The sequence below is a fragment of the Microtus pennsylvanicus genome, chromosome 1, assembly GCF_037038515.1.
Source record: "Microtus pennsylvanicus isolate mMicPen1 chromosome 1, mMicPen1.hap1, whole genome shotgun sequence".
Lineage (NCBI taxonomy): Eukaryota > Metazoa > Chordata > Mammalia > Rodentia > Cricetidae > Microtus > Microtus pennsylvanicus.
In genome coordinates this window covers 199547736-199570531 of record NC_134579.1, presented here as the reverse complement: position 1 = coordinate 199570531, position 22796 = coordinate 199547736, and the positions used below count along the sequence as shown (strand labels likewise).

The 22796-nt window shown below is 40.7% G+C and overlaps 1 protein-coding gene across 8 annotated transcripts in view; it reads right to left on the bottom strand.

The window, feature by feature from the left end:
* Utrn (utrophin) overlaps nt 1-22796 on the bottom strand; it is a 506130-nt gene that overhangs the window by 138194 nt on the left and 345140 nt on the right. For all 8 annotated transcript variants that reach the window (XM_075948903.1, XM_075948906.1, XM_075948904.1 and 5 more), the window contains 2 exons: nt 19385-19557; nt 6282-6438 (listed from right to left, as the gene is read on the bottom strand). In XM_075948903.1, coding sequence (XP_075805018.1) covers nt 6282-6438; nt 19385-19557 — 330 coding nt within the window. The remainder of the gene's footprint in view (nt 1-6281; nt 6439-19384; nt 19558-22796) is intronic.

Sequence of the window (22796 nt, the reverse complement as noted above, 5' to 3'; positions counted from 1 at the left end):
TTATTAACAATAGCACTATTGGGCTTGAATTTTATATTAGAAAAATCTAAAAGATTTAAAATAACATTATTTCACTATGTTAAAAAACATATCTGTGAAAAATTGTTTAACCATTCCATGTTCTGCATGAAGTCGCATTGCATGGCTAAAATAACAAAGATGGTTCTAGATCCTTCAGAGGAACCTGGACCCATGAACCCAGTCTGTGTGTGATGTAACAAAGCGCAAAGATGGAAGGTGCGGGAAACAAAGGGTGATGGGCAGACAGCAGTGACCGACGTGAATGTGTGTTTCCTAGTTCTGCCATAATCCTTCTCTGAACACTCATTATACAGAACATGGGAACACCCAGGCTGTCCCTTCCACAACACTTCCATGTGGACAGAGGCTGCGACCGGTCTCTGTGCTGGTGTCTTAGGTACAAGCATGCAGAAGGAATACGATGAGCATCGGTTGGAAGGGAAAGGGAAAAGCAGAAGCGGCCATTCAGATTTCATTGAGCCATGCCATGTTTCCATTTCCCTCTAGCAGTGAGCATGTCCTAGGGCCCTTGAGGTTCTAACAGCTGACAAGTCGAAGCTATATGTACACACACAGTAAGTAAAGATTTCCTTTGATAGGAAAAATGAGAACACAGAGAAAAGGGACACAGAGAGAAAGAGAGAGGCAGAGAGAGAGAGAAGAGAGAAGGCTGCTTGGCAAAAAACCTGGAAGGGACTCACTTTAGGAAATCCCTTGACTCTGCTGTAGCTCAGCTGTACGGAGATTTTTCAAATGATTACAGACAGTTGTGTTCCGTAAGATGTACAGAGAGGTATTAAGGCTCGAATAGAATGTGCATCGTCCTCCATAGAATCATGTGCTTGGATACTGGGTCATCAGCTGATGGCGCCCTTTAGGAGAATGTCTAGAAGCTTTGGGACATGCAATCCAGAGGCAGAAATTGGAGCATTCTAGGACAGTTCTACTTCAGATCCAAGCTCCTGTTAACGCACTTGGAAACTTAAATGGAGGAACGGCCTCCGTCAGACTGTTATGTGGTCATACCTGTGGGGGATTTTATTAATTGCTACCTGATGTAAGAGGACTCCATCTGCTGCCTATCCTTGGCAGGTAGGTCCGGGTTGTACAATGAAGGTAGCTGAGCAAGCCAGAGGAAGCCAGCCAGTAAGTAGCACGCTTCCTTGGTCTCTGCTTCAGTGCCTGCCTCCAGGGTCCTGCCTTGAGTTCTTGCTCTGGCTTGCCATGATGGATGGTAGACTGTAATCTGTAAGCCTTTTCGTACCCAAGTTGCTTTGGGTCCATGTCTTATCATGGCAACTGAGAAGGGATCTAGGACAACCTGTTTATTCATCTGCTGAGATAGAAGCAAGCTGCTTAAGCTACCACTGCCATGGGCAGGAACCGCTACTTTCCATTATGAATATTGCCAAACCTTCCCTGCCGTGAAACTGAGAAGCGAAACAAATCCTTCCCCTGATGAGTCACAGTCAAGAAAATGATTAGACAACAAGTAACATATTCCTTTAAATTATGCCGTAATTGTACTAATGCGTAATGATTATGCTCGAATTCTAATTGCGTGCACTCATATTAATGTAAATTAATATTAATCATACCCCCTCTGCGCCATATGTATAATTACATCATTTTAATAATTACTCTTGGTTGTTGGGAAAGAAAGCAGCTTTTGACAGAACACATGTAATTGAGTAAAATGATATACCGCCCGATGCACGTCGCGTTTTTAAAAACTCTTGTCATTCATGTTATTCCATACGGAATCATTCTGCAGAGGAGGTAGGAGTACTCACATGGTTTGAGTGTTTGTGTTCCTCTAAACCAGCGTGTCGAGGTCCTAATTCAAACCTATAGTAGCAGGAGATATAGTCTTTGAGAGGTGAGTAGATCATGAGGGAGGAAGCTTCAAGCATGGAAGTCAGCCTTTTATGAAGGAGCTCTTTCCACCATGTAAGGATGGAGATAGATACTCTCTGAACCAGACGTTGGTCCCCACCGGTCCTCAAATCCCCTATGCCCATCCCATCGGTGTGGAGAGTGCAGACTGAGTAAAGTCAGCTAACGTTTTCAGAGTCGCCCAGGATGGCAGTGCCAAAGCCAGTTCTGAAGGGAACATATTCGCCTTTCACCTCAAGGCGCTTTCTCTACCATCACCCCAGAAACAATGTCTGCTCACAGCTCTCACTCACACTACCACACATATAAACAGCCAGCTGCTACCCCTTAACCCACCCCAGTGCACCCTAAACCCCATGTCAACACAGAGGCCCAGGAGGCTGTCTACCCAGGCCACTGCTATCCTCACATCAAGGAGGAATCAACGCACCTCTAATTTTCACCCCCATTTACAATGCATAGCAAATGGCGCAACCTAAAGAAAACATGGAAGAATCAAACTTTTAGCCTTAATTTCCTCTCTTAAGTTTTTCCTTTGTGTATAATTCACATGGGGCAAAGCTTGACGCGATATCAGTTGATAGACCACACTTTCTACCCCTGCTCTCTTCAAATCTACACATCCTTTCCCTTCTACCCCTGCCCACTCCCCAGCTTGGTGCTGGGGGATTGAACCAGGAGCCTCATGAATACTAGGTGAGAACTCTACCACTGAGCAACATCTCCAGCCCTCTTTCTTCTACTCAGTCCATGATCTTGATTTTCATTTCATTAGCAACCCCTTCACGTTTCCAAGTCCAGCAAACGACTCCTATCCATGCCTACATAGTTAATGTATTTTGCTATTATGGTGGTTCAACTCCCTGCCTTCCCACCTAAGACCAACTCCCTGGTAGTTCAATGGGTCTAATCTGGTCATTTTTCCCACAGCCATTCTCCACAGCATCCTTGGTTTTTCTCTGCTCTCCAGAGTCATTTCCATCAGTGCAGAGAAGTAGTCTCCGTGTTTATAAAACTATTATAGGATTGCAGTCCCCAGCACTCCCTCCTTCAGACTCTGTCCTTCCTTGTACAATCTTCTCAAATAAATTTCTCTACTTCTGCTTATATTCTCTCTAGATTCTCCTCTAATCATGCTTCAGATTCCATCACGTCCCTAAACTCCCTCCTGTTCGAGGCAACAGGAGAGCCTTCAGGGTGTCTGACGCGTCCTCTTCCTAATCTCTCAGCAGTATTATGTCCACAATGCCCTCAGTACAGTACTTTGCTTGGTGTTCTAGATTCTGCTTTCCCTGGGTTCTTCTGTGCTCCATCTTAATCTCAACTCCTTGACCTGTAAAATTTGGGTTCCTCGCTGCTCACTTTTTACACTCCAGTTTTCTCTCTGTGATCACTTCCTAGGAGGCTTCATCCAACCCTGGCCTGATCTTTGCATTACAATTTTTTTTTCTCTAGCTCTGATCTGTCCCCTAACTTCAAGTTTGCATACCCAACGTCCTACTGAGCATGGATAACAGCTAAGGTCTTGATGTTCCTGCCCTGGCTGCTCCTTCAACCATTTTTCCCATTGTCTAAATGATACTTCTGCTTTCCTTCTCCTTTGTCCAAACACGTTGGCCCCAGGACATGCCTGAGTCTTTTCCTTTCAATTCCTATATTCCAGGCAGCCACCTATCCTGTTTTTTCTCTTTCTAAATGTATTTAGAAAACCAACTACTCTTCATTCCTTTTACTCTTATGACATCTCAGTCAAGAACTGGGTTTTCAGTTATTTGTTCATTTTTTTTCTGATTTATTAATTTTTATTTTATATGTGTATGTGCATATGTGCATATAAACCACATGCACACCTGGTGTCTGTGGAGGACAGACGGAATTGGATTCCCTGAAACTGGAGCTAAGTTATGGATGGTAGTGAGCATCCATGTGTGTGATAATAACCAAGCCTGAGTAAGCAAGTGCTCCTAACCACTGGGCAATCTTTCCAGCATCTTCATGTATTCGTTTTCGTGGTTCTAGGGGATGAATCAGGAGCCTTGCACGTGATGGAAACATTCCACTACTGAGTGACACTCCCAGCTACAAGAACTTGGTTGTTACTCAGCACTGACTCATCAGTGACGAGAATAGTACCCAGTGTGTATCTGTCACTCATAAACACTTGCAGAGGGATGGAGCTGACATTGTTATCAGCATCACTGTCAGCATTATCTTGATCATGTCAATGCCTGGGGCTAAAGAGTTGAGGCAGAGTAATTCAGGAAGTTCTATAAGACAGAGTGCAATGGGCTCTAAAGCTAGGCAACACCACCAAGAGTCACAAGCAAGAGAACAGGATTGGGTGGGAGGGCTCACTGTTGGGCCATGGCCAAGGTTCTGTGAGGATAATAACTTCCTATCTAAGAACTGAGTTATAGTCAAAACTAGCGAGACACGGTCACAAGCAAGAGTTACTGCACACACAGAGCACTAAGTATTGTTAGAAAACCGTGGTGTTACTTTATTTCCTTACCAACACCTGAACCGCAGAAGGGAATCATCATTACACAGAAGAAAGCTGGGACAAAACAAGGAGAGTCAAACATGGTAGTGCACACCTTTAATCCCAGCACTCAGGAGGCAGAGGCAGGAGGATCTCTGTGAGTTTGGGGATGGCCTGGTCTACAGAGTGAGTTCCAGGACTTCAGAGAGATTTTATCTCAAGCAAACAACTAAAAGGGGGGGGGGAGCTCTGATTTTTATAGAGTTACTAATTTAAACTCTGCTATTGTTGTTGCTCAATAGACCAACATCTGTCTTTCTATTTCAGAGTTATCTCCCCATCGTGTTCTCTCTTCACTGAAATAGTAATTTTATTCACTTAGCACAAGGGTCAGAATGAAATAAAATTCAAGGTCCTATCAATGTGTTAGAACATCTTATTAAATAGATGGTATCTTGCACCAGGAAGGCATATATTAGTATTCATTTGTTATGGGAACAGACGCATAATGTTGTATTAAAATGTACAGACTTTGAATGGGAATTCATACTGCATATGAGTAGGGGAACTACAACAGAACTGAATGATATGCCATATATGAGAAAATAATATAAAAGGATATAAATAAATTAACAGAACTTGGACTAGGTGAAGATGTTTAAAAATCTAAGGGCTGAGGGAAATGCCAGATGACATTTCAGGATTAATAGTACATTCATCAAAACAAGAGCACAAGCGTGCATAGAGACGGATGTCTGTCCAGAAGAAAATCTAATTTAAAGAGAGATGGACATTTAGGGAAATAAAAGGTAACATGATCTTTATTTCACACTGCGGTCTTCATTTGATACAGGACTGAAACCTGCCCTACGGTTTTTCTCTACTTTTATTTCCATTGACAAGATGGAAATAAGACTGGGCAAACTGGGCGAGCGCTCTACCATGAAGCTAAATTCTTAGGACTACTTTGTAATTTCATGTATGTATTTAATCATTTACTTGAGACGGGGGGGGGGGGGTCGGTCTCAGTATGTCACCTTTGCTGGCCTCAGACTCACAGAGGCCCACCGGTTTCTGCCTTCTGAGAGTTGGAAACAAAGGCATCCCACCACCCCGCTCTACTTTTGAATTCTTTCTGACAGCATGACTCTGGCACTTATAGTGAAGTCACAGTCAGGTGCAGCATCAAGCACTTCCCTGCAATTCCAGCACGTGGAGCCTGAAATTGAAGGATCAATACAGGGTCCAGATTAGCTTAGGTTACTTGGTGAGTCTGAGGCCAGCCTGGGCGACAAAGCAAGACCCTGTCTTTAAAATGCATGCATGGATGGATGGATGCATGCATACATACATAAAAATAAAGGATAATATGTAGTTTGAAGATTTTTCTAATATACTGATATCCAAAGAAATTTATTAGATGGATAAAGTTCGTGATGAACTAAAAACAATATTCTGTTTTGGATAGCTGCACTATGAAAATTTTCAGTTAAATATGAACAAACCATGAAACATGAAAGAAATGGAAGCAAAGAATATAATTAAATAAAATGCCCAAATATCGACAAGCAAAAGACAAAGAGGGTTGGAAAGTTGTGGTAATTAGTTTATACTTTCCTTTTCTCTAGGATTTCATTCTATTTGCTTACCAAGATTGAATTTAGAATAAATAAGAAGACTGTGAGCCGGGCGGTGGTGGCGCACGCCTTTAATCCCAGCACTCGGGAGGCAGAGGCAGGCGGATCTCTGTGAGTTCGAGACCAGCCTGGTCTACAGAGCTAGTTCCAGGACAGGCTCCAAAGCCACAGAGAAACCCTGTCTCGAAAAAAAACCAAAAAAAACCAAAAAAAAAAAAGAAGACTGTGAGAGTCAGGCCCCTTACCTTGCAGTGGTCATACTGGAGCTGCAAGGCGGGAACGTCCCCTCCAATGGGCATCTGTTTCTTCAGCTCTTCATCTTTCATATTGAGCCATTTGATCAGTTCCTCGAGAGATGCCAGCAACCTGTTCCACTTCTCAGCACTGGCCTCCAAATGGGCCCTGTTGACAGACAAGGATGGCCACGTGAGGAAGTGCCAGCTGCCAGTTACAATGAAGAAACACACTCCTGTGGCCTAACCATCCGGTGTGATCAAACAATTCTCACTTCCAAAGAAAGGCAGACTGACTCTTGGCACAGGGAACATGCCCTGTGAGAAACAGTCATATCAACAAAGCTATACTATCCACGCTGTGTCTGTAATACATGAAAACACAAGCCAGGTTCTGATAATTCCCAATATAAAGATTCAAAGAGCCTTTCTCATTTCATCTAAATATATAATGAGAGGAAGGAGACAAATGGAACACACATAAAACATTTGGAGCCTGTTTGGTGGTTCATGTCTTTAAATCCAGCACTCAGGAGACAGGCAAGGAGATTTCGGCAAATTCAAGACCAGTCTGGTTGACACAGATAATGTAATCTAGGCAATCCAGGGATAAACTGTGAGGCCTTGTTTCAAAAAGGGGGAAACAAAGGAAGAAAGGAAGAAAAATGGAAAAAGATAAAAAGACAGATCCTTACTACATTTTATGATTAAAAGAATATTTGCTTAAACCTTTTTTTAAAGTTTATTTATTTTTATCTCTAAATGGAAAAAAAAGACTTTTTCTTTGAGGAAAAGGGGATCCATTAGCTCTAAGTTTTTCTTATAATCAAGTAAATGTTTAGAAAGCAGATATTAGAAATACTTCCAATTTCTAATTGTTGGAATTTCTAATTGCAAGCTGTTGAAAGCAGTGAGTGACTTGTGGAGAGCTGAAAGAAAATGCCCCCCAAAGAGAGTGGGACTATTAGGAGGTGTAGCTTTGTTGGAGTAGGTATGGCCTTGTAGGTGGACCTACATTATGGGAACAGGCTTTGAGGTCTCCTCTGCTCAAACTATGCTCAGTGTGGTAGACAGTTCACTTCTTGTTGCCTGCAGATCAAGATCTAGAACTCTCAGATCCTTCTCCAGCACAATGTCTGCCTGTATGCAGCCATGTCCCGCCATGATGATAATGGACTAAGCCTCTGAATTGTAAGCCTCTCCAGTGAAATGTTTTCCTTTATTAGTGTTACCATGGTCCTGGTGTCTCTTCACAGCAATAGAAACCCTAACTAAGGCATCATTATTTAGCCAGAGCACTACTTGGCTTTAGGTTGTCTATAATCCTGTGCCAAATGGCCATGCAAACAGAGAACAAATAGGCAAAAGTCACTGACCACAGTATTTTATGCACTTACTTTTGTACTTATGTATATATGCATGTAAACACACATGCATGTACTTATGTTTATATGTTAAGAATTAATCTGGGGATCTTGTACATGCTAGGTATTCTGTTGCATATGTGCATATACATTCTGATTTAATGGTGACATCTTGCTTTATTAATTACTTCCCTTTTGAACACAGCCATCAATTCATAACCAAGCATGATTTTAGGAAATATTTGGTTTCAGTTCTAGTAGACTGAAATCCTTGGAGAACATCAGTATTAATCAGAGGACAAATTCTTCCCTGGTCTTGTTAAGCCCCTGGAAGAGCCCTCCTATGTAGCCCGGAACCCATAGAAGGGACGGCTTTAAAAACATGGACTATTTAGAGCAGCGGTTCTCAGCCTTCCTAATGCTGCCGCCTTTCTCATCTTGTGTTCCTCATCTTGTGCTAGCCCCCAAGCATAAAATTATTTGTGTTGTTACTTCATAACTGCAATGTTGCTGTGGTTATGAATCATAATGTAAATACCTGTGTTTTCCAAAAGTCTTACGTGATCCCTAAGAAAGGGTTATTCCGTGTCTCCCTCCCTGCCAGGGTCATGACCCGTATGTTGAGAACTGCTGATTTAGAGAAATCCCAGTCATCCAAGGAGTTGAACTTCTCAGAACTGCTGTACCCAGGTGGAGAGCCATGAATGTGGACTCAGTGCTATGCTGATGAGATGGACTTCCTGGCTTGTCTGTGATCAAGCTGGTTGAGAGGGTCAAGGTTGATGGAGAATTACAAAGGCTCATTACACAATATCTTCCAAAGATGATGACTTACAACGGTGGAGTGCATGTATATCTGACTTATGTGGGGAGTTCCAGCTCCCATTTAGACTCCACGTCCACTCAGCTCCAGTCCATTCAGACTCCATGTCCTTCCTCTAAGACCACTTTTACCATGATGTTGGCATTAGCATCCCTACCTCCATAAATCTGATCCTTTACCATGATGCTGGCATTAGGATCCCTACCTCCATAAATGTGATCCTTTACCAAGGGCAGGGAAGCAACCCAACAAGCTCATGCACTATGGTCACCTAGACCTCTCAAGGATTTCCTGTGCATATCTGAATCACTTGAGTCTCTGTCTCAAAGCTAATTGTTTTGTAATAGGTAACACAGCAAGTATGACCTCATTGCTCACAGTTAGATGCCATTTCCAGTGGGGGACATTCGATGATATCTTGAGTCTTGGTTAAAAGTTAATCTAGCTCGTCTCTAGTTCACAATACGATAACCAGAGTCTACAAACCAAATATCCCGGGCCAGAGAAAAAGCTGGTGCTCCAGGTTCGCTTTAAAATACCATGAGCCCGCATTCACATAGGTCCTGCAAAGGGCAATTTTCCTTCAATCTATTCACAGCTGCATTGCCACCTGGCTAATAAAACTAACCACTCAAAGTTGAACATTCAATGTCCCATTCCAAAAGGTTAGCTATAAAATACTGAAACATTTTTCAGTCATAAAGATGTCTATAATTATTTCAAAACCGTATAGCTTAAATTTCATTTTAGTTTAGCTAGTTTAGTCTGGTGATGGATGGGTGGAGGGAGTGCTTGCCGTACAAGCATGAAAACTGGTCTTTGGATCCCCAGAATCCACACCGAAAAAGCCAGATAGTCACGGTGGCTACCTCTATTACCAGCGAGGGGGTGGGTGGGGGAGTGGGCAAAGACAGCTAGCTACAGTAGCTGAAATCCATAAGCTCTGAGTTCAGCTGTACACCCTGACTTGGTTAATAAAGTGGAGAACAACAGTGGAAGACACCTGACTTCTGGCCTCCTTTGTACTTACACACATATGCATGCACCCCCCACCACACACACATACACACAACCCCCACACACACAAGAAAAAAATTTTCTTTTCTTTCTTTTACTCTTCTTTCTATTTCTTCCACAGATGCTAGGATTGATCTAACTTGATACAACTGTGTTTTGACAAGATCCTGATTCTCCTTGAGTTCCAGCTTTTCTGCATAGCTTTTAATTTGGGGGGTGGGGTGGGAATTTACTGATAAACAACAAGTGTTTTTTTTTTGTCATAGAGCACAGCTAAGCGATTCCAATTATACTAATTGAAAGCCCTGTAGTCATAGGCTGCTAATGCAAAGTATTTGTTGCCTTATACATTCTTGACAGGGCTGTCGCAATTGTTTCCCAACCGTTTTTTAAATGCAAAAAGACAGCTAAAAATCAGGGGGCTCTATTCAACCAAGAAGTGCTGAATATCTCCTGGGTAAACCATTTATGTGCACATCCAACCTCTTACTCAGATCTGGTGCTGCGTCCTCAGGGTCTGTAGTTTCATCATCAATCAGTAACTAAGCTACCTATCAAATGCTATACACTTCCTGAAGAGCACACGAATGTCTTTCTCCATGCGATGGACTCTTCAGCGCACAGAAATACTGGGATTGAGCATTGAGCATTATGGTGTTCAGGTATTCAGCCCCCTGAAGGATCATCTGCATAAATGAAGGCCATACTTCTTACAAGAGATGCTGAAATGGCTTTGAAATGAAAACGGAAGCAGCGATTCTGCGTGCTTCTCCACACCTCTGCTTTCCCATAATAAACACTGAGCTCATCAGACAGAATCGCTGTCTGGCAAACCTGTTCTGCTTATTCTCCAGCACATTGCACCTCTGTGCTTAGCAGATTACTACCATATGCCCAAGCGGGCACAGGCTTCCACAGTAGCCTTTGGTGTTCCTATTTCATTTGGAGTTCTTTCATCTTGAAAGATGAAAGACTCATTGGCCTTTGCCTGGTCACTGGGTTAAAGGCTTTGTAAGGACAAATTGTATGTTCATGTGTGACTTAGTTGTATTCTCTTACTGTAACTATAATTTGAACTGCCCCAACAGAGATAACACGTCATCCACATGTTCTGGGCATTTTTGAGGAGAACATTGCTTTACCTAACTCAGTGCCTGTAGGAATGTTTTTCTGTAGAGGACTTATCACGGTGTCTTACTTGCAGAAGTTCATCTTTTGGATATGTGACTCGTGCGGTGCAAGAGACCCTTTCATTGACTGCAGTATTAACCTTAATATCACCAATGGATTCTGCTTCACACGGATACCCCTTTCTAGATGAAATCTGATTTTATAAAGCTCTTAGTTTTAAAACTTTTTATATGGCCAGCTATTCTAAAATACCATAAAGTCTTGCCAGACAAAAAAAATCATTAAAAGTTTATTTTACCAATTGAGTCCAGTAGAAAAAAAATCACAGAGTGGAATGCACACTCCTATCTGTGTCAAATCACCAAAGTGATTTTCAAAGGAACTGTCATCAAACAAGCTATTATACACTTCTCCAGAACATAAGCATCAACAGAAACTAGCACATGGAGGGTCATGGGCTAAGAGATACCCATGTGGGTACTAGGGACAGGAATGAGTTGAGTGCTAGCTCAGCAAACATAAGGTCCTGATTTGATCCCCAGCACCTCATAGACCAGGTGAGGTGGTATCTGCCTGGAATCCCAGCAATCAGGAGGTAGAGGCAGGAGGATCAACAGTTCAAGATCATTCTCACCTACACAGTAAGTTCCAAGCCAACCTGGGACACATAAGACCCTGTTGAAAGGAAGGAAGGAAGAGAGGTAGGAAGAGAACAGGGGGAAAATGGTTTTCACTTATCAACATAAACCAATGTCCACGGAGCACCCTTTGAGCGTCACCCTGTTTCCAAAACAAAAAGGAGAGCTGTCAACATTCTAAAGTCAAACTGGGAGAAATTCGAGTCCACAAAATACAAGCTCATGATGGGAAATCTGACAGCCATTCTACCAGGTACAGGACACAGAAGGCATCAGGCAGCACTGGGAGAATGTGGACTTCAACCAAGAAAGACTTTGGTTAAACAGCAAGAGGAGGAAAAATATAAATTGCTCATCTGTACTGTACACAAGTCAAAACACATTTGCACAGTTAATCTCCTAATGTGTGTAAGGATCTCAGTGAAGAGGAGGCCAAGCCATATTACCTCCTGTAATGTAATACACACACACACACATATATATATAATATGAAATGAAATCTGTAATTCTGGGTATGTGTAATTTATTTTCAGTTGATTGTAAAGCCCACTGATTCTATACTGAGGTATAAAAACAACAGCAATACAACCTTCACTGATGTAACTAAGAATGAATATATATATATATATACTGGGTAACAACATTCCAAACAGATTATTCCCGCTCTCAAAATGGGCATGAAGACCCACCAAGAAAAACACAAGTCCTTAAAATTCAGCTACTAAACAGTACCCCAAAGCTATGAGCTGATATAGTTGTGGCTATTGAAACATAAATTCAGGTTCATTAAGAGGAATGAGATTTGAATTCAGCTCCTCATTTACACTAGCCACATTTGAAGAGTTCAATATGCCTCTTACGGCTAATGGGTCATGAAGAAACCACATTGACAGGGCTGCTGCCAGTCATTGCAGAGAGCCCTGCTGGAGGATTTTGTAACAGGGAAAGAGCAGAATCTTGTTCTCTTACATTTAGGCAAAGGAGACTTCAGTTTTATCATGTGGTTAGCAAAACCAGCTCCTTCAGGTTAAGAATGGAGCTGTAAAACGTCATAAAATGCGACATAAAGGATGACAGCAAAGGGTCATCTGCTCTAAGGGCTTTGAAACGGGGCCCCAACCTTTTAAGAGGCTTATAAAAGAAACGAAAGATAGAATTTTATCTTTGAACTCTGATTCCATTACATTTGACAACTTCCCTGGCCTTGGAAACCTCTCTTGTTAGGAGGAATCTATATTAAACATCATTAAGCTGATAAGAGGATATTTAATTAACATAATCTTACATTAAATAAATTTAATTTTAAAATATAAGTCATGCCATTGAATCTTGAATTTATTAGTAGAATTCCAGTTTGGTTTTACAAGTAATTGTGAAATAGTACCAGCTTTCTTAGAGTCTATTTTATAAGTGAAATCTTAAGTCTTCGGCTAACTTCTTATGTACTGACCTGAGATATGTGTGTATATGTGTATATAAATTTCTATATGCGCATTGTATTTAAGATGTTAAAACATATTAACCCACTGAAGTTTAGTATGTAAAAGGCTTGATCATGGTCGTCCAAAAAGACTTTAAAGTAGTATTTAAGATAGTTCCTTCAGCGACCACATCATAGTCAATGGAGGTAATATCTATAAAGTAATCAAGAGTAGATTTGATGCAAAAAACACTTCAATAAACTGCAGACATCCTCTTTCCAAAAACAATTAATTAAAGGAAACATTCTCTGGCATGGTAATATAAACCTAAACATGATTTAAAATACAGAATCCACAAATATCTACTGGAAGGAGCAGAGGGGTCATCAATCAGATGGCCTCATCCCCAGAAAATAATTAAGTCCTCTAAAGAGAGAGAAAAAGAAATTTGAAGGCTAAAGAAAAAGAAGACCTCTGAAGATAGGCATGGCAGTGAATTAAATAGAAAACTATTCAGAGTTATAACACCAATTATAAGTAGACAGTATCAAACTATATAAAAGAACCCTTAGCTCCCCCTCCCATGCTTTCTATAGCAACACAAAGCCGGGCTCAACAACTTGGTTGGAAAAATTGCTTGGAATGCAAGCAGGAGAATCTGAGTTCAGATTCTCACCATTCACATAGAAGGTGGCACTTGCAACATAGCACTGGAGAGGTGGAGACAGGAGAATCCCTGGGTCTCCCTGGCACCAGGTTCAGAGAGAACCTGCCAAAAAAAAAAAAAGAGGGAAAAAAGGAAAAATAAAAAGAATAAGGTGCAGAGCAATAGAGAAAGATACATATATTTGATCCCTGGTTTCTACCTGCAGATGCACCCACCTAAACAGACACATGGTCATGCACGCACGCACACAGAAGGAAGGAAAAGAGGGAGGGGAGGGAGGGAGGGAGGGAGGGAGGGAGGGAGGGAGGGAGGGAGGGAGGGAGGGAGGGAAGGAGAGAAAATTAACCCAAGTTCAGCAGTAAGGGATAGAGAGGGAATAGGTACTAGTGTGTCAGTGTGAAAAGAACGCTTAGCATGGGAGAAAATCTAAGGGCCTGGCTTTAACTAGAATGTCTTCCAAAGAACTCCAACCTAGTTGGAAGGGGTTGAAAAAATGCCTCCATAACACTGATCTGTAGGCAAGTCTACGGAGTACTGTCTTGATTAATGATTGAGGTGGAAAGACCCAGCTCCTGTAGGCGGCAGCAGCCCTGCTGGCCGTATACGAAATCAGGCTGTACAAGCCATGCAAACAATCAGTAGGCACGCTCCCCCAGTCTCTGCTTCAGTTCCTCCATGGAGTTCCTGCCCTGACTGCTTTCCTTGGTAGATGATGTTGCTGTTTGAGTGGCATAAATCCTTGCTTCCACAAACTGTTTTTATTACCGCAATATAAAACCAAAGCAAGGACAGAAATTTAGCATTCCATCACTTGAGATACTGGAAGAAGGTTGGGGTGACCAGAGAGGACTTGGGGAGAAGAGAAAGAATATGATCAAAATATAATGTATGAAAAAATATTAAACAAATGGATAAAAATAAGAAAATGCTGTAAGATGTTTGGTTTTAGATAGGCTGTGGGTATCTGGAATAATGTGGTTTAATTATAAATATACTAGAGTTAAAAAAGTCACAAAGCTATATAATAAATAGTTCATAGTTGGCTCTAGTACAGAAGCAGCTAGGGAAGAAAGGGGACCTGCTGTGATGTGGGAGTCCCCTCTGTATGCTGTAATTACCATTAATGAATAAAGAAACTGCTTTGGACCTATAGCAGGGCAGAACTTAGCTAGGTGGGGAAAACAAAACTGAATGCTGGGAGAAAGAAGGATGAAGTCAAAGAAAAGCCATGCAACCACCACCAGAGACAGACGTGATGAAACTTTGCTGCTAGGCCACGACATCATGGTGATACAAAGATTAATAGAAATGGGTTAAATTAATATGTAAAAGCTGGGTGATAAGAAGCTAGAGCTAATGGGCCAAGCAGTGATTTAAATAATATGGTTTCTGTGTGATTATTTCAGGGCTGAGCATCCAGGAAACCAACAAGTGGCCTCTTTCTAACACTGCTGGAGAATGCTAATCACTTTCCCTTGAGATTGTCCTGTTGAGAATGTACATAAGTTCAATTTGACCAAGGTCTGTCTTTGAAGAATTCACATGGTCAGATGGAATGAGACCAAATAAGATATGTGCTCTGAAAAGGAGCAGCCTGACCTTTGTCTCCTAGGACCGAGTATCTCAGGGATACCAAGATGACATTAAATCAATGGAGGCCCAGGATGAGCAGGTCTATGGGACTTGGGAATAGAACAGGGCTGAAAACTTTCCCAGATAATACAAAGAGAAACTTGAAAATTAAAATATAAAATGTTGGACTGGAGAGATGGCTCAGAGGTTAAGAGCACTGACTGCTCTTCCAGAGGTCCTGAGTTCAATTCCCAGCAATCACATGGTGGCTTACAGCCATCTGTAATGAGATCTGGTGCCCTTTTCTGGCATGCAAGCATACATGGAAGGAATGTTGTATACAAAATAAATAAATAAAATGAAATATATAAAATGTTATTTCCAGGTGCTGGTGGCACATATCTTTAATCCCAGCACTTAAGAAACAAAGGCAGGCAGTTTGAGGTCAGCCTGGTCTACAGAGCAAGTTCCAAGACAGTTGGAGCTACAAAGAAAAATCCTATCTCAGACAAAATAAAAATAAAAAGCTTTCAGTGTGGGTATGAGAGCTGAGGGAAGACGGTAAAAGGAAGTAATATAGTCATGTCAAGGAAACAGGAACCATAAGGTCTTATAGATAAGGAGTATGATGATAAATAGGAAGAAATAGAGATGTGTTAACTCCTAGAAGAAAAGTAGATGGGGAAGTAATGCTGGACTATCCTTTGGAAGTGATTCTAGACTAGCCTCAGGAAGTGATGTGGACTACCACGTGAGGCTACCAGTTAACCACCTACCCCTATGTGACAGGGCTCCCTTTGCAAACAGACAGTCTTCTTCTAAGCTCTGGCTGAGAATGATGTTTGTTGTCTATACCAGTCATAAATATTTGGAGTATGTATTCCCACTGGCTTCCAGGCAAGGAAAATGGAGGAGATTAACCTCTATTAAAGACCATTTCAAGCAAAGTAAGCAATTAAGAGAAAAGGCAATTTTCAATAAATTACAGGGAAGAGTAGCGGCCAAGTCTGTGGAAATATTAAAGACATCAGAGAGTTTGATACCTACAGAAGGCAAAGTGAGAACAAGGCTGGACTCCCAGGGCTGGAGAGAAATCACCTGAGGAGTGACCTGACCAGCAATCCTGCCCACATCATTAGCATGTAAAATGAAGTGAGGGGAACTAAAACTAGAGAGGAATTTTTCTTCCCAACAGATCATCAGAGAGTTTTTCCCTCACTCTCACATGTAGAGTGCCTCACTTGGAAAGCCACCTTGAGCAGTGACTGCTGGGAATTCTGCATCATTCTAGGGTTGACTGAGCAATCTAAACTCTAAGCCATCTCTTTTCTTCTGGCTTCTGTCAGCCATTCCCATGGCATTAGGGTTCCCAAGGAGGCCAGCTGATTCCATTTTTCTTTCACGTTTGTTCAGAATCCAGCCAGGAAATGAGAGGGGTTTGGGAAGAGAGAAGTTTCTGTGTCTTCTGAATTAACTAGTGCCAAACAAAATAGTAACCAATAATAATAATAATAATAAATATGGGCCACTTTGCATGAACTAAATGAGACATGCATGGCAGCCCTATTAAAGAAATTACTCTAAATTTACATACAAGGAAATTGAGGCACACACATGGGTTAAGAACTTGCCCACTGTAGCATAACTGTTGCATGGCAATATCAGTATTTGAGGACAATGTCTCTCCAAAGTGCAATGCTCCCCAAAATTGTCCTGTTCTTCTTTCTTAGCTGAGCTTCCCACATGAAGGAAAGCCCAATACTGAGAAATAATAAGCCCATTTATCTTATATAAATATGTAAATGATGTGTATTTTCTTTTTAAATATTTGAATATAAAAATTAAAAAATTATTTAATCTTTAGTTATACATATCAAATTATGGGAAATATAAGTGAGTCAATATAGATGTAAACCTAGCATCTACACAGCATAAGCAAAGACATCCTTCTCTAGCACAAACAAACAGAATAGTCAGCTGATGGGGACAGAATTTCCACCTGGATCTCTACAGAAAGGAACCAACAGCATGCCACATCTCAACCATCTTAAGAAATAGAGCAATTACATTTTTTAATGATTTATTTTTATTTTATATGCATTGTTGTTTTGCCTGCCTGCATGTTTGTGTAAGGGTATCAGATCCCCTGGAACTGGAACTACAGACGGTTGTGAGCTGCATTGTGGGTGTTGTGAATTGAATCCAGGTCCTCTGGAAGAGCAGCCAGTGCTCTGAACCACTGAGCCATCTCTCCAGCCCCCAGGACTGTATGTTACAGGACATGCTACCTTAATTCTAAAGAAAGTCATTCATAAGAGTGGAAGATTTCTGTTCTCTGACAGTTGCTGCATGGATTTCCAACACCAACTTAAGCAGATCCACTCACCAACCTTGCATATGAAAAATAGCCTAGAATTTACCATTACCAAGGTCTACGGAGACTAAGAAACTATCAAATCAATCTACTTTACTCTTCCTGACAATCGAGTGTGTTGGATACTTATTGTACAATTTGGCAAAGTTCAGGCGGGTGAAGCAATTTGTCCAAGATCAGAAAATAAATAGTTAAGTGCGAGAATCAATTTGGTTTTACGGTTAGACATATCATATCAACACATGACACAACCAAACCCAAGGCTTTCCACCAACATTCCTCTTTTAAATTATCACTCTCAGTAATATGGCATTCTGTCAGTATCCTTTAACTTATTGCCAATTAGAAACTCTAGCATCTACTAAATATGACCGTAAATCTGCTTGAATTCCAATAGGGTACCATTCTGTTACTCTGGGTGGTTTGCCAATGGTGCCCCCTTGTCAGACTTTTGATCCTAAGGTTCATACTTAGTGAATAGTATTCTCACCCAAAGCAGATATGAATCATCATTTTCCATTTTAGTGTCCATAAGAGGCATTTAATCTCAATCAATTCATCTTCAAATTGGACATAAAAACTTGATGAAGCAAAATAAGTTCAATACCAAGAGTTAAAAATATCTACGTTCACTGTGCAGTGGGGACGCATGCATTCAATCCCAGAACTCACAAGGCAGAGACATGTAGACCTCTGTGAGTTCGAGGCCAGCGAGGTCTACAAAGCGAGTTCCAGGACAGAGGGTTTTGACACAGAGAAACACTGTCTGAAAAACCAATAGAAAAAAAATCTGCATTCAAACTCTGGCTTTTATCTTATTAGTTCAATCGTTATTGTCAATAAATTTCTCTTTTCTTGTATAAAAATTCTGACCATCCACTTTACCAGGATTCTTTGTGAAGAACACTCATGTGTCACTTAACAACACATACAGCATAAATTAAGTAATACGGTTGTGTGAGACTGACTAATGTACACAGTCCATGGCTACTAAATTAAGTAATTGTTCTAAATGGGTATGATGGCACCCGTCTGCATTCTTACCACTCTGTGGATGGAGGATGAAGAAGAGGTAAAGGCCAGGGCCCAAGGAGAGAGTTCACAAGTTAGGAACATCAGCTGCTCTTGCAGAAAACCCAGGTTGGTTCCCAGTAGCCACATGGCAGCTCACAGTTGCCTGTAATTCTAGTTCTAGGGACCACAGTGCTCTCTTCTGCCCCCATGCTCTGCTACACACATAGTGCACATATACTTACAAAGGTCATCTACATGCACATAATAAAAATAAAAGTCTTTGGTTTTTTTTTTTTTTTAGAAAGTTTTAAAAGCCAACCTTGGCTACAAAACAAACTCAAGATCAGCCTGGGCTATAGACACCTTATAGAGTGTATGCCTTTAATTCCAGCACTTGAGGGGCAAGGGCAAGCAGATTTCTATGAGTTCAACACCAGTCTGGTATATTAAGTGAGTTCTAGGTCAGCCAGTGCTACATAGTGAAACCCTGTCTCAAATAGATAGATAAAGAGGTAGATGATAGGTAGGTATGTAGATAGGTAGATAGACGGATAGATAAATAGATAGGTAGATAGATAGATGATAGATGATAGATAGATTAGATAGATAGATAGATAGATAGATGACAGACAGATAGATAGATATCAATGTTTCTAACAATCTTGATACAGTTATTATTACTTAATTACAGATATTAAGTAAACACTTGGCAATTAGCAGGTGTCAGTGACATCATCTTAACTGTTGTAAGATTTACAACATGAATATCTGTGAATAGCTTGGTACAAACAGCAGAGTACAAGAAGTATAAATGAGGTAAAAACTTATATTTACTTATGTATTCTTTTGCCAGTATTGAGGATTGAACCCAAGACCCTACCCACGGTAAGTACTCTACTGCTTAATATATCTCCAGTCCCAACTTGCAAGAAAATGGACTTTGGATTTCAATCTTACACAAATTCTGATAGAGTTGCATTGGTGATAGACTGTTCTTTTTCTTTCTGATACACACACAGACAAACACAGACACACAGACACATATAAACAAACACACACGCATTTTATCTTGTTTTGATATTGAGTATTCTGACCTGATGCTAGCAGATTTTGCTTTCAAATCATTCCATCTCTGGTTCATGTCGTCCAGTCGGTGCTGAAGCATTGTGGCCTCCTCAGAATTCCCCAGTGCTTTCACCATCTTCTGCCTGTTTCCATCGATGCTTTTAAATATGTCATTGTGGGCATCAATTTCGGCCTGGATGTCCTAAAGAGAAAAGCAAAGAGACAATTCAAACGCTAAAGGTCACTGAGGCATGTCATGGGATTTCTGCAAAGTTACTTTTGTATTTGTAGAAGAGTTGTTTTCAATCGAAATACTTCATTTCACCATCTGTAATATATAACAAAACCAAGTGTTCCCACAGTTCCGTCACAGAAAATAACAACCTTTAAGTCTTCAATACATTGGTTCCCCACATCCTAAAAGTGGAATTTATAATAATCTACATTTCATGTATCAGCCTACTTGATGTCAGTATTTTAGGATGAGTGGGCAGTTTTGAGTTTTTATAACTATTATTATAAATCACTTAATTTTGCTTAAAATTCATGTGATTATTTTTCTACACTTTACACATCGCCAAAGCAAGATACCATCTAATCTTGGATGTTTTACACATTTTCACAAAGTTGCTTTCCCTGGGTCTGCCCTTTCAATAAGATATATTTTTTTCTAAAACTTCTGAAAAATATTAATGTGTATATTTATTGTCATTAAGAAATAATAAAGGGAAAATCATTTTTTTATTAAATAGGAAGGTAGCTTACTTGATGGCAAAACAAATAAAGTGAAAATTAACAAAATTTCTTGTAGACAGCAATTTACATCTAAAGCTGGAAACTATTATCAAAGTATCTATCTTAAGAATATTAATGCATAAACACATTAAAAAATTGTTTGCTCTAAAATTAAAACTATAAAACATTAGTGGTAACAAGCAATTGAGTTTGAAAACCAAGATACAAAGCTATATGCTATGTCTACTTAAATGTTGAAGATGATTTTCCAGTTATCACATATACTTGCATATAAGAAAACACAAATACATTAAAAGACTGAAAAAAAATAAAATAATATAATCTTTACCTAAGGAAGTTGTAGAAAAATCTAGGTTTTCTTCTTTGTGTATGTTTCTGAATTTCGAACAGTTTCTACATACCCTAAACAACACTTTTAGTAAGAGACTAAGAATATAATAATAAGCAATAGTCACTGAGAATGAACAAATGTTTATGAAATTACCAACAGAAAACAGACACCAGAGGGGACCCGACAGGGGTGGTCCTCCTCTCCATAACTCATCCTGTAGGTTAAGCATTGTATGAGAGCAAAAGGAACAAATGGCGATTGAGAAGAGATGCGTGCGCTGTTCGACAACACAGTTCCCTGCTCTTCCCAGATGGTTTTCCTTTATGAGCCTATTACAGTGCTCTGGGGTTTTCTGCCTCCCATCCGCTATGAGAGATCGGAACTTTACTCCTAAACATGACAGTAAGAAGAGATGAAGCCTTGGATAGATGGTCGGGTCACAAGGTAGCATTTTTCTGACAGGATAAATGCCCTTATGAAATAGAGCCCTCTCCCCGCAAAGGCTGCCTTGCCTTTCCTACTCTGAGAGGACATATTGTGAAGGCATCATCCCTGAGTCAGATAGCAGGCTCTCACCAGACACGAAATCTGTGGTTTTCTGATATGAACTTCCCTATCTTCAGAATAAGAGAAAGAAATAAGCTCTACTCTTCATGGTCTAACTGCTTCAGGGCACTACAGCTCAAATTGAAAAGGTCTCCATCTTCCTGAGACTATCCAATTCTCAATAAGCATGGGAAAAGGCAAATAAATGTTCATGAATATTCATGATCAGCTATCTAGCAAATCTGAGACCAGTCTGGGTAACCTTCCTGAGACCCTGTCTTTCTCCCCCCACTTCTCACTACTTGAATCATAAAATCTGCACTGAGCATCACCTACATATCATAGACAGATCTGTATATAAAACTCAGAGTCTAGTTTTGCAATGCTGTAGACCTCCATCATCACCATATTTCTCAAGAGACTCCCTGGCACCATCAGCAAGGTCTCTCTTTGCTTTCCATTGCCATGGGAACTTGGCCCCACATCCGCTGCACAGGTTCCTAAGCATCAGTGGACCACACCTAGACTCACAACACAGCCTCAAGCCACAACATCCTGACAAATACCTGGCTCCCAACTACTGCCTCCCTTCATATTAAAGAGATATAGAAAGACAAACAGACAACAGGATATAGGAACACTTGAGTATGGTTCACCAGGGCACTCCCTAACTTGAGAAGCTTGGATACAGCGAATGGAGCACAATCGCGGCAGGTGATGTTTTCCGATTCAGCAAAGATGGTAAATGGGATAAAACAGCAAAGCAGCAGAGAATGGGATCAATCAATAAAGACACACAGCGCTGAAATCTCTGAGGGAGAGCACTACACAATGTTCATACTGGAATAAAGCTCTCAGTGTGCAGAGAACCCTCCCATTCATGATCAACATCAACAGAAAGAAAAATCAACAACCAAAAAGTGAGCAAAACAAAAGAAATCAGCATCCATGATTTTGTTTTATTGACTATTTAATGGCATATTCTGCCAAAATGCCCAGAATGCTTTTTTTAAAAAAATAATATTATGTTTCTTCTGTATCTTTCACAGCCTGTTACACAGAGTAAGCCTAACATAAAACAAAATAGATGATATGAAGACCAATGTCATAAACAAACACTCATACATTTCTTCCATGCAAACCCATTTTGACAGATTGGCAAATTAGCCACAGTAATTCCAGAAAAAGGTAGGTAACAGACTGGATGTCAAATAAATAAACAGTTAGTTCAATTTCCTTACTTAACAGTCTTGGATACGAGAAACGTGAAATCGTTGAGAAGCCTGTGCAGTAGAGACCTGTCTAAGCTCTCGGTGGAAATTCAGACTTAAATGAGCTTAATGAATCATGCTCCTTGGTAGATAGCTGTGCAGTGGTGCGACATGTCCAACATCAAGATGCCAGCATGGACCACTGGGAGGGCACAACCCTCAGGCGGCATAAAAAGCTAAAATACATCAGAGTTCCATAAAGGAAGCTTTACACTGGTCGCCCATCCGGGAAGATGGGCCTGACTAATGCTTACCTCTTTCACCCTGCAAGTGCTTCAGAAGGTTAAAGAGCACTAAATGATTACTGATAATTAGCAAGGGACTGTAATCCATCTAGAAGCACAAAGCAATTCTCTTTCAGGCTCTTAGCATGAGTCAGTCATGTGCACACTGGGCCCAGAGCAATCATGTAAAGGGCTACACATAATGTGGAGGGCTGGGAAGGAGAAAGAGCTCGGAACAGAGAATGACTATTTTTCATCTGACTGAACTGCCATCAATTGCTTAAGATGCAAACTCCATCACAGCTCTCCAGAA